General features: G+C 47.3%; 1 protein-coding gene across 6 annotated transcripts in view; it reads right to left on the reverse strand.

Moving 5' to 3' along the window:
- Positions 1-2,049: 2,049 nt before the first annotated feature.
- The window catches only part of CHD6 (chromodomain helicase DNA binding protein 6), a 68,729-nt gene continuing 57,959 nt past the window's right edge, over positions 2,050-12,819 (reverse strand). For 4 of the 6 annotated variants that reach the window (XM_084538447.1, XM_084538445.1, XM_084538444.1 and 1 more), the window contains exons 34-38: positions 11,600-12,046; positions 10,725-10,916; positions 9,052-9,171; positions 7,629-7,733; positions 2,050-5,569 (exon numbers count right to left, since the gene is read on the reverse strand). In XM_084538447.1, coding sequence (XP_084394573.1) covers positions 4,679-5,569; positions 7,629-7,733; positions 9,052-9,171; positions 10,725-10,916; positions 11,600-12,046 — 1,755 coding nt within the window. In that variant the 3' untranslated portion in view covers positions 2,050-4,678. The remainder of the gene's footprint in view (positions 5,570-7,628; positions 7,734-9,051; positions 9,172-10,724; positions 10,917-11,599; positions 12,047-12,819) is intronic. The other 2 variants (XM_084538448.1, XM_084538446.1) reach the window with 1 other exon arrangement.

The following is a 12,819-nucleotide window of genomic DNA, read 5'->3' on the forward strand; positions in this document are numbered from 1 at the left end:
TGGGCTGGGGCAATCCCAGGTATTTATACAGACTGGGTGAAGAAGAACTGGAGAGCAGCCCTGCGGAGAAGGACGTGGGGGTCCTGCTGGGTGAGAAGCTGGACAAGAGCCAGCAGTGTGTGCTTACAGCCCAGAAGGCCAACTATGTCCTGGGCTGCATTAAAAAAGGGATGGCCAGCAGGGAGAGAGAGGTGATTGTCCCCCTCTGCTCTGCTCTTGTGAGACCCCATCTGGAGTCCTGCCTGCAGGCCTGGGGGCCCCCAGCACAAGAAGGATGTGGAGCTCTTGGAATGGGTCCAGAAGAGGGCCACTAAGATGATCAGAGGGCTGGAGCACCTCTCCTATGCAGGAGAGTTTTTCGCTCAGGGTGGTGAGGCACTGGCACAGGTTGCCCAGAGGAGCTGTGGCTGCCCCATCCCTGGGGTGTTCAAGGCCAGGCTGGATGCGGCTCTGGGCAGTCTGCTCTAGTGGTTGGGAACCCTGCCCAGAGCAGGGGCTTGAAACTAGATGATCTTTAAGGTCCTTTTCAACCCAGGCCATTCTATGCTTCTGATAAGTGTATCTAATCAATGATAAATAGGCCACGTACTCTGAACCCCACAGTATTTCTTCCTCTGGGTAAAAGAAAGGATGTGCCTTCCTTGGGCAGGCCTGAGCGTTTCTTTTGTCTAGGTGCATCTGCTTGCAAACTACAAATTTGAGCATGGTTTCTGGAAAAATAAAGCCAGTCACGGTGGAGCTTTCCTTTTAAAATATGACTTTATAAATAGTATTGGCTATTCCTGTAAAATGGTTCTTTTTTCAACAACACATCTGAAATGCCTGTCAGATGCAACAGCCAAAGGCTTAGCAGGAGCCAAATGAGGAGACAAGACATGTTGCAGAGCATCTGCTACAGACTCCTGCTCCTCTCAGTTGCTTGTGCAATAGATCAGTGATACTCCTTGAATATCCTCCAAGGGATGGTGCTGTCTTGTGTGAAATAACGCTTTCATCCAGACTTCTGACTGGAACTTTGAATTCCAAGTTAAATCATTAATACATCCTAATCATCTGGACCACTGAGAAATAAGAGACAGTTAAAAGCCCAACAGGACCATCCCAGCCTCCTTCTGATAAAATCAAACTCAAGTCTAAGCTAGGCGAGACAGGGAAGCAGAACTGATTTCCTGCTGTAGCTCTTGAATTGTCTGCATCTTGGGAATTCACAGAGATAGGGTAAATGCCAGCACAAGTGCTTCATGTATCAAGGGACTACCTTGTTTCTGCAGGTGCTTCAAGCAAACTTTCCCGTCAGCAATGAGGGCAGTGGAAAGCTGCAGTGTGCAGAGCCACAACACAAAATGAGGCTTGGGAATAGGAAAGTCATCGCTCCTGGGATCATTTTCCCTCCTGTGCCCCCAGGCGATACCTGATATTCTGACAGGTTCATGCCTCTTCTGCCCAGTGCGCTCCTGTTTCTCACCCCAAGATAAACACAGCAACAAAATGCAAGGAAATGCATTTATGCAAGAGCAAGGGGAGCAAGCACAAGCTCTTGGTTTGCTCCACGACTTTAAAGTTTTCTTGCACCTTAAAGAAATTTAGCTTCTCCCGTGCATTTATTTATTCAACTGAAAAACTGAATTAATACCTGCTTTTCTAAAGCACGAGATCCTTACATTGAGATTTATTACAAGCATTTATTTGGCACCTATTAGCATTTTACAAGGCTTAGATGGAGACACAATATCTCAGTGAGAGAAACCAGAGCACCTGCTCCCCTTCTGCTGAGAGATGCTGCGAAAGCGCTAAGGACTATTACTGCTACTGGGGGATTTTGCGCCTGCTCCTGGGGCTCCTACTGACCGTCCGGGCGAAGAGCCTGAACAGGCTGCCCCCGTGCACTGCCACAAGCTCGTGAGTCTGCTGTGAGCAGGCACTCCCCCGAGCACGTAAAGCACAGCTCACGGTGCGTGACGAGCCGCCCTAAAGCAGAAGCACGCTGGATTCAACAGCTTCTCAAAAGTGTTCATGCTGAGAGAAAGGCAAGTAACTTTTATCACTGAGTCAGGTGAATTAAACATTCACATATATTTGCTGAAAAAATTATATACATCTGTAGCAAGGCTCTGCCAAGTCTGAAAGATAAGCATCATCTAGTCACTAAATTAAAAAAATAAAAATCTGACTTTTAAATCTTTTTCTTTTTATCCATGTTCAAGAGCACAGACAGTTTATTTTGTTAGCACATTTGGTGAAGAATGTATGTTTGTGTGAGTATCCATGAAAACTGGTGAAAATTTGGCATTTGTTTTGGATATGATGGAAAAGTATAAGAAGCCACTTATGCCTTACAGTCTAAATAATCCACAGAGTATATCAGGTTGCAAAAGGGTCACAAAGTAGCAGTCAAAGAGAAGCCTAAACACCCAGAGAATTAGCATACATGTCCGATAAGTAAGAACAAGGTATAGAGCATGCTGGCTAATTAAATAAATTTCATTTTAAACCCTGTTCCTTATGAGTGTAACCCTGGAAAAACCATCCCATACAAGAAATGGACTCTGAAGAGATTTCTATATCCATTCACAGTAAGGCTTTGAAGATATATGAAGTTTTATAGCATTTGTATTTTAAGGATTTAGGGCAAGTACATGTTCTTCTACTGAATAAAAAGAAAGTTAGTACTTAAAAGGTTCAAAAATATATCAATCGTGATTTTTTTTACATAAATAAATTATATTGATTTTGGATTTAACAGCTGAAAAAACCCTTTCTGCTTCCACTGGAGGCAAAACTGAACAAAATGTTAGTTAAATAGAGATAGCAGCATTTCTAAGAAATCTGTCGATAGTGATACAGTATCTATGCTACAAGGATGTTATTAAATAGAACACATTTAATTATTGGGGGGGTGGAGGGGTTGCATTATGATTGGTTACATACTTAAAAAAAATCATCCAATCCAGCAAACTGGGAATAAATTCTGTGAAAGTATAAACCGAATGTTTTTTAGATTGTGGGTAACAGACTTCTTTGAGATGCTAATTTTAACATGTACATAATTTATAATCCCAAATGTATAAAAGACAATGACAAAAAGCATCATAAATAAATAATGCAAACTGAAATAGTTATGTCAAAACATTTGGACCATCTGATAAATTAGCAAAACTGTAACAGAAAATAAGTAAAAAATACAGTAAATTGTGACAACCAAATGTGTAACTGATTACTAGCACACTCCCAACTCCCTCAACAGCCTGCCATCTCACTGCTGCACCACTGTGTGTTTATTTCAAGTCTCAAACCATGAGCTGCAAATTAGAACAAGCCCAAGTGAAAGAAAAACTAAATAAGGAGTGAAGGGAAGGAGAAAACAAAGAGTTGCCTGTGGAGGTGTCTCAATACACAGAGTTTCGGGCACTGATTGCATTAAAAACCTGTCCATTTAAAATGCATATATCAAAATGATTTGCCAATGGGGGGACTTGGAAATACTGTTCAACAGCAAGTAGAACAGAGAGGAATGGAAAGAAGAAGCAAAAGTGATCTCTTCACAGTCTAACACTAGGAAAGAAGAATAAACTCAAGCTTTGAAAATCTCTATTGTCCTTCTTGAAGGACTCTCAAAATAGTAAAGCTGGCCTACAGCTTTTTTCTTGTTTTCTGAAAGGATGCTGCATCTGGGGTACAGATTGTAAAATCTAAAAACTCAAAAAGCCTCAGTGTTTATATAAGAGCATTAAAATCAGTGTGGCCTGTTCATGGCTGGAAAAAAATAACTTTACAGCAATTCTAACGCCACAGATGAGAACTAACGCCATAGATGAGAACTGAATACTAGCAGAATGATGAAGAAACTGGTAGCTACAGGTACAGTAATCCCAAAAAAGTCATGCAAGATGTGCAAAACATTTTCAGCTCAGGCTGAAAAGTTCTTGTAACTATCAAGGAAAGGGCAACTAAAACTCCACTTAACATAAAACCAAACTTTGGTTTTAAAAAATACAAAATAATGTCTACATAATATTTTCACTCACTGTAGTTTGTCTCCAAACTTTTGAGGTGTGGGGGGTGTGTGATAAAGAAATTATATCACTACCAGTTATGTTTTTTTCTTTCAAAGAAATGAATATATGCATTTTCAATCATTAGTTATATACTTCTGTCTATACTACTATTCTAGTAACCATGATAAAATAGGGAAATACTTCAAATCAAAAATACACATTAGCACTTACTATAGCTGTGCTTTTTACCCCCAAATACAGGCTTTTTTCATTCAGTGTTACGGTAAAAAGAAATACCCTTGTCTGTGTGTAGACCAAGAGGTAAAAACTTTTCTTTTGCTCTGTTTTTGCTTCTTTTTCTTCTCAAATATGTGAGCAGTTTGGGGGGTGACCAAGAACTGGATTTGCTATTGTTGGTTGGGATGAACAACTGGAAAACAGAACGAGAATTCTGTGCCTCCCATACTAGCTAGACAACACTGTTTATCTAATAAAGTGGCAAGACCCTGCAACTATTAACATATAATATGTCACCATAGTTTTCTGACAGGGAATTAGGTAGATAATATTACTCATGGAAACACAGGTTTATGAAGGTGGAGTGGGGGCAGGAGGGTACGTAACAAATAGTTATGGGATAAGAAACTTACAAGCCACCATCTTTTTTCAACGAAACAAAAGTTCTAATTGGTATCATTAACTTCTTTGAGCTCCTCCTCTGCTGGTACATCCTGCTCTTTCTCTGCTGATAAAGGTGGTGTTTGCTCTGTACAGTTTTGACCGTTTGCAGCTTCTTTTTCAGGCAGCAAGACAGTTTCTGGTTCTGGATTTGCTGATTCCCCTTTAGCTTTCTTTCTCTTCCGCTTCTGGCTCTCCAGGTTTGCTGCCTCCGAATGTCTGGTTTGCTGTATGCCTGGCAATGCCATGCCAATGCCAGGGGAAAGAAACATTGACGGATAGATCAGTCCAGGTGACATCCCTGGGATAAGAAATGGGTTAAAAGCTACAGGACTACTGGTAGTTATTGCGGATTCTGTCTGATTAGAAAACGAACTAGGACCAGGCTTATCTTCAGAGAGAGTTTCTTTTTTCACATCCTGGCTACTCTGTTTATCCTCAGTAGCTTTCTCTGTGTTTGATGTACCACTTTTTGTTGTGCTTGTTAATGAAGTTGGAGCAGTCGCAGTACAAGTAGTTGTCATCGGTGGGTTCAGAAGTCCTCCAACACCAAACATCTGTGGTACAGTAGCCATGCCTGGCAGCATCATAGGCAACATACTTAGGGTGCTTTTCACATCCTCACCAGCAGGCACAGCTGCAAATCCAGCAGGAAACCCAACCAGCCCAGTCAGGGGGATCCCTTGCATGTTTCTCATGTTCTGAATTCCTACCAGATCCATTCCAGCAATCAGTCCATTCATGAATAATGGTCCCATTCCAGAAGAGGAATCTGCTACAACACCGGGGGCTTTAATGAGTTCACTTCTGGGCCTTCTCCCCCTCCGACGGGGCCCTGCGTCTCGGAGCACAGGCTCCGTTAGGATACGGTTGAATTTGCTTTCTGGTAAGTAGCCCTAAAAATGAAACACAACAGAAAATGCCTAACAGTTATTACTACATCAAGGAAAATCTGGCTTTTCTGTGCTTGCATCTGCATCCCAGATGGTGTCAGCACAGAAATATTTGCCTACATGATTCTGGATATGGAATTTGAGAGGTATACACAACTTTTCCCCAAGGGATGCTGCCGAATGCAGAACACCCTCACTGTGCCCTGGCCCAATACTGCAGAGCATCAAGTGAACAAGGAGGAAAGGAGGAAGCACAGACAGCAGCCTTTTTGGCTTTACCTGAGCCCTCACCATCAGCTGTTCCTGAGGACTGAAACCCTTCCTAATATGAGAAGCACCGGGGCAGCTCCGTGTCAGAAACTTCAAGTTCATTCCCACCCCAGCTTTATCCTGGCTTCAGCAACAGCTGGAGCATTAGCTCTTTGTAAATGCTAAGGGCCAAATTTTCAATGCTCTGCCAGACAGCAAGGCTGCATGGAATGGCATACAGACAGCGGGCGTGCTGCTCAACTGCTCCCAGCTAGAGCTTCACTGAGTCACCAGCGCAGCTCTCGTGAGCACTCACGTATGGGAACACAGCCCAGTGACTACAGCATGGGTGCGACAGTCTGCTTGCATGGAGCAGTGCGGGGAGATCCACAGCACAGCTTAAAACTCCATTTTTCAGCATTCTCATCACAAATATTTAAACGTTTCCTTTTGTGTCTCCCTTGAATTTCAAAGACTGCCGGCCTCTGAACAGTTTCCAATAATAGGATTGCAATATGGAAAGTATTGCCCATTGACACCTGAAGTGCAAAAAGTTGAATGAAAGGATTCGGGAAGTTTGCACAGCCCAACTACTCTCCCAAGAGGGAGAATTTTCTGCTCTGCTCCCACTGGTGTGCGTGAAAATCTGCACAGGATTATGAATATGCCTGGGCACTGCAGGGCAGCCTGCCTGATGCTCAGCCCTGCCCAAGCACCCCGAGCAGCGGGACGTCTTTCTGCATGCACGTGTTACAACGCCGGATGCATGCCTGCCAAAAGCCAAGAACTGATGGGGCTGGAGAATGCCAATGGGCGTGCAGCTGCTGAGACGGGGTGCACGTGAGCCGGTGTGTGTGGCAGGGGCCAGGTACACGGCTCTCCTAGTTGGCAGTGGGGGGGTGCCTGCTGGGGCCACCCACAGAAAATGGAGGTAATGCAAAGCAGTCACTTGCAGGGTGCCGGCTGCCTGGACATGGGCACTGACGCCAGCCTGGATGCAGAGCTGTTTCCTGGGGGAGTGGGAAAGGCTATGCCAAATTTCTAGCACTAATTAAAAGCAGATTTCAGAGTAGTACAAACCTCTAAGCCAACTAATTCCCCCTCCAGCCCCTGTTGAGCAAGGGCATCACAGAAAACAGCCACAGAACAAGGAGCGGGTGAGCAGGACCACAAGGAGAAGCCTGGGCAAGGCCAGCCTGCACGGAGGATGCTCCTCCCAGATCCTGCCACTCATTGGGGCAGGGATTTGCAAATGAATAGGGTTGAATGAATGTGGCTGATAAAATCCTTCTTCCCTTCTGCCCCTTTCTCTGTCTGTGTTTGAGTCTTCAAGTCTCATGATCTGCATGTCCGCTAGCAGGCACAGGATTGCACACAAAGAGGTTGCAGGAGCTGATTAAAAGCCTCAGCTGAAGGTACGTTTTTTGAAAATTTGACCAGTGAGAAAGCATTTTGTGCACTCCCTGCCATCTGGTGGCCCGAGGTGGATTACTGCTTCTAGTGCGCTTCTGTTGCCCCAGCTGTTTCTCTATCTCCCAAGCCTTCCAGGAAGGCGTTCTGGATGGTCACCCTGAGCTGCTGTGCCCGTCCCCGGGGCACCGACCACCTTCTCCTTCCCCTGCCGTGCTGCTGAGTCGCAGCAGGCACTGAACCTTCCTCTCTGCCGTGCGACCACGGCTGGACCTGCGGCTGTTCCCTCCCACGTGAGATCCTGCCCTGCAGCTCACGGATCCTCACTGGAGAAAGGTTGTGGGGATGGGGAGGAGAAAGAAAAGATGACATGATACAGATTTCTCCAAAAGCTCTAACTTACTGAAAGCTTAACAATGTCAGCCCAGTCAGCTGCAACAGCATACTCCAAGTTTGCATCAAGCCACCTTGGCAATTCCTTCAATGCTGGTGCCGTGGCTCCCCCTAACTATAAAACACAGCAGAAGGATGACCTCTATTGCAGAAAGAGTTATGCAAAATAATACAAGAAATATGATTACAAGTCTAGGCAAACACACAGTTTAGGAGCATCTGCCAGCCTCTGAAGGGGATGGCTGCTACACACTTGAGAGATGCAAAGCTCATGCAAAAGGTGGCCGGGAAGACACAGGCCATCCTGTTCCTGTTCAGGCAGAGGAAGGACACCCTGAGGCCAAGACGCTGATTAAGATGCAGCTGGGAGCTGAGGCCAGGGTTTCTCTGCTCATGGCTGTGGGCCAGTCCCTTTGCCCGTGCTGTGACGGGGGTGACAGCGCTTTCCCCAGCTCGTCATTTTGGGCTGCAGTTTGTTTGGGGCAGAGGCGCTTCCCTTGCTACACATCCTTGTAGGACTCTGTACGTGACTGCTGCTTCCAGTCATGCAGCTCATGGAGCAGAGGGCAAATTCAGCCTCTGTGCCCTGTCCCATCGCTCTTCTTTGCCCTCCCCGTGAACGAGTGGGCCGAGAGATGGGGACAGAGCTTTTAGAAAAGCCATTCTCAGAACTGGAGAAACCCACCCAATTCACCCAGGTCTCCACCAGCCATCGGAGGTATAACATGGGGAAACAGATGTGGCTGAATCTTTCTACCTCACCACTTTGTTTTGTTTTTAGAGGTGATTACTCTCATATCACCTCCTGACCTCATGAAGTCCTGGGTATGTTTAACAGCTGAATTTGGGTGGAAAGCTTCCTGTCTCATTCAAAGAAGTTAATATCAATGCACAGATTAAACTGCAGACAGGTAAATCTGTGCTCCCAACTCATGTTTCCAGCTGTTTAGTAGGCACATTTCAATAAAGCAAGAGAAAGCACTTCACACCCCTCCATTCCCTGCATGCCCATCACTGGCGGGTATCAGTACGCTCTTGCTACACCTTGTGAGGAGGAACAAAACAGAGACATTTGCAACACATGGGAAGATTACAATTTCTGGAATATTGCAGTGAGTTCAAAGGTGACAATCATATTCAGAACGGGAAACAGCAGCCAGGGCTATGCTGATGGCACCTTTAAAACCAAATGCCACTTTGCTGTTGTGGGGCCTTTGCACAGCAGCAGCTGTGAAGGCCCAGCCTTCCCTTACTTCACGTCAGTTATTTTGTAGCTGTCTCCTCTGTCACATTTCACATAAAAATGCAGATCAATGGTGTTTCAGATTTGTGTCCCATCCACATGCTTCCCCAAATCTATCCCCAGGCCAGCTCGAGATCTGATAAGCATTTCAAGACACCGTGGGCACAGCAGAGAATAGGCCTGTGCTTACCCTCCGTCCGGTACCCTTATGTACCACTGGCACCCGCTCCTCTCCCGTGAGTGCATTAATATCCAATTTGCTGGGGTCCTTGCAGCGTTGCCTCCTCTGCTTGGGCTTGTCTGAAAAATTCTGGAGTGCAAACAAGACAATCTTAATGAGACCGGACAACTTAATGAGCCCGGATGGCTACAAGCCCTGCAGGAGAATGACGCAGATGAACACCCACGGGACAGGGATGTCCCCTCAGATTTGGGCAAAGTAGTGGGAGCAGCACAAGCCGGCCTCTTGCCGCAGTGCCAGTTTTCAAATGAGTATTAATTGTTTGCTGTAGGCATAAAAGTGTTTGCAGTGTACCCCACTTTGCCTGACTGCTCCACCACTTTCTAATTCCCTGTCAGTCTGCTCCCAGCTGATGTACAGGTAGCTGTAAACGGGGTGCCCTGTTCCTCCGCAGCTCGTCCGTGCTTTGTTTTGCCTGGATTTCAGCTGTTCCCACTGCATGGCTGCTCTACCTTATCTTTGGGATCACAGCCCTTCAGGATTGCAGTGTACAGTTACAGATGACTTGTTGCACACCCACTGCACACACCAAGCCCCAGACTCCTGTCAATGTGCAGATAATGGATGCAGCATTACAATAAACTACTGCAGGCCCTGATTCCCAAGCAAGGGTAACAGAAAGTGGTGGAAAGGCATTTCCACTCCTGTTCCACCATCTGACTGCTTCTAGCAGTGCTCCTGAGAGCCTGGCCTTGCGCACAGACCCGTGTGTGTCTCTGGATCGTGAAAAGCCAGCGTCCTCCTGCCCAAGCAAACACTGAGCTCCTCACCTCTCAACTCTGAAGAGCCCCAGCACATTACCCATCTCGCCTGTGCTCCAGGCTCCTGCACTGCAAGCTCCAGGGAATCTCTACTTCAGGCACACAACCTCCTGCGACTAAGATGCAGTCTTTTATGCGTGTTATCACATTTCTTCCTACTCCGTTTTGCACGCTGTGCTCTGCCTACCACATCATCTAATAGGCTAAAGAGGCTGAAACCTGAGGAGCAAATCAACCTGTGAAACCAAGAGGGGGATGTTCCTGCTACTGCCAGCACAATCAGACAGATTTTGCATTCCACTCACTGCCACTCTGCTCTCTGACAGTGCCCGTGGCTATGTGCCCACAGCCTGTGCAGCCTGCAATGCAGTGGCTTTGGTTCAGTTTTCAAAGCAAGGAACGCTGCTCTGCAGAGAACCTGCTGTCTGAGGGCCTCAGCTAATGCAACACTGCCTAAAATGACCCCAAGTGCAAGGGAACCCTTAGGCCTTGAGCATCCCAAATACCTCCTTCCGTTTCTCCCCCTATCCCCAGTGCTTCTGAAGACATCAGACTAATTCTGCGTGTCACTGGGCAGCTGGATGCCCTGGGCTGGAACTGGAGGACAGACCTTGGGGCAGGAGCACGCAGCTCAGCAAGAGGCTTTTGTTGCTGCACAGTGAACCATGCCCACCTCCCAAAAATGTGACACAGCTTTGACGAACACCACAAGCCATGGTGCAGGGTAAGAGGATAAGTTTTGAGACACTTCATGGAAGCCCTGAACTCAAGAGCAACCACAAAAAAAAAAACAACAAAAAACAGCACTAAAGGCAACAGACAGGGCAAAGACACACACACGCCACCAAAGGCCACCCTTACTGTGCCGAAGCCAGGAACGTCGAGTGTGTAGTCAGATTGCTGACGGAGCCAGTCAAGGAGACTCTTATTTGGGACAGCCTTCTCTGCTTGGCTGCCTGCAGCTGGGACTGGCTGTGGAGTTGAGGTAGCAGCAACCGGCCCATCTGGGAGGGGGGTGTTCTGGGGAGGCTGCGGCTGATCTTCCTGAACGTCCTGAGGTGAAGGGAAGAGCCAAGGGAGCTCATTAGCAGCAGGCAGTAATGCATTCGCACCCACAGAGAGATCCCAAAGCAGCTCATCTGCCTCCACTGGCTGGAAGCCAGGCTGGCTCCTTAATCCCCATATTCCCATTGCCTGTTCCTTAAATCACCACCTACCAACATGTTATGCTTCCACTCAGCTCTGCCAGCACAGATGGGAGATGCTTCTGCATCTCACCTGGAAACACCTTCATGACCAGGAGAACTGACTCTTCCTCAGGATCACTCCTAAAAGTGGTCTGAAGGGACTGCTCTTGCTCCCAGTGCTCATTCTGCCTTGAGTGGATCCCAGGGCAGAAGGAAAAGGGATGCAAAAGCCTCTTGGCAACAACTCAAAAGCTGTCATGGACCTTTTCTCATGTTCTCTAACCTCACACCCTCCCTGATCTGGAACAGCTGCTTGTGATAATGCTTATCAGGACTCCAACGCTCCAGAGAGAGTGTTGCAAGACAGAGAGTACTTCCCTTCCTCCTTGGAGTAGGATTTGCTCCTGCCTGCTCCAGCACAAGCCCAGCTCTCCTGGAGAAGGCCCCACATTGTAACAAGGGAAGCAGATCTCGTAGAGGAGGGTTGGACCATGAGACAAATTGTGCTGATTGCATCAGGGCCATGTGAAGGGGGAAGCATTGACCCACCTGCAGCCTTGTTGGAAGAGGCCTCTCCTTCAGGAAGATGAGGTCCATCCCTTCTACATTTTTTCTCCTGCCCCGTCTCCTCCTCATGGCAGCATCATCTCTTCGGAGGCTGCCATTTACAATTTGTCCTGTGACAGGATGGATTAACCCTGCCTGGAGAATGCCAGATAAGTCCATGCCCAGGGAGCCTTGGAGGGTGTTCACAGTCCCCAGTTTGGGCATGTTTGTATTCAGGGGGAACGGAGAGGAGTTCCCTGGGGACCCATCAGAGTTTCTGGACAAGTCCACAGCTGCCTCACGCCAGCCGTTCAGCACAATGGGAGAATGAATGTGGGTTGCTGCTAACTGCTCCAAGCTCCTCTGTTTGGCATCTCTCTCCACCTCGAACTCGTACAGCCTCCTGTGTTTCCGCTCATCCTTTGCAAAGGCAGGAGTCAGGAAGCCTTCCTGTGTGGAACAAAGCCACAGAGAGGTTTACGGCTGCTCGCGCACTGCCACGGGCCACAGCTCACGCAAACATCCTTCTGCCAAGGTGCTCGAGCCCTGGGTGCTCCACCAGCTGCTGGAGGGACGTGTTGGGGTCCCAGGCCAGCTCCTGGCTCTGTGCTATTCCCAGCAGTGAGAGATGAGAGACTCACGGGGCAGCGCCCTTTCCTTTGGGACAGCAGGACATTGTCCTCTTGTCCTCCCTGACCACGCCAGGGGTTTCAGCAGCAACTCTGGAAGCCCCTCTGCAGCCACAGGAGCTGTGGAGCTGCCACTGAACAGCCTTCCCCCCCCAGACTGCCAGCCCTCAGCGGAGGGGACTGAGTGGCCTAAGCTGTGTGTTACAGATGTGAGAAACAAAGTTGTGTTTTCCCAATAAAAGGTGTTTTTGCAGTGGAAAATTCCACTAACCTAGCATATTCAAAAGTGACTGTGTAGCACAGCAGTGGGGAGTATGTTAAGCTGATAAGGGGAAGGTCCCACTGTCCCAAAATAAGGAGGAGAGCTAAGAAAAACAGGACGAGCAGCATGAAATCAGTAAAAACAAAAATCACAGGCCTTCTAGTCATGAACGAAGAAGGAAAAAAAAAAAAAGGAAAAGGAGAAATTAACAGCTGGAGAAAAGGAGAAATTAACAGCTGGTCAAACAAAATTGTACACATGTGGTATAGAAGTGCGTGGAGTAGGTTGTGAACCTGCAGTACTCAGCCAATGAGGAAACGGGAGAAATCAGG

This window comes from Aythya ferina (genome assembly GCF_964211825.1).
Source record: "Aythya ferina genome assembly, chromosome: 16".
Lineage (NCBI taxonomy): Eukaryota > Metazoa > Chordata > Aves > Anseriformes > Anatidae > Aythya > Aythya ferina.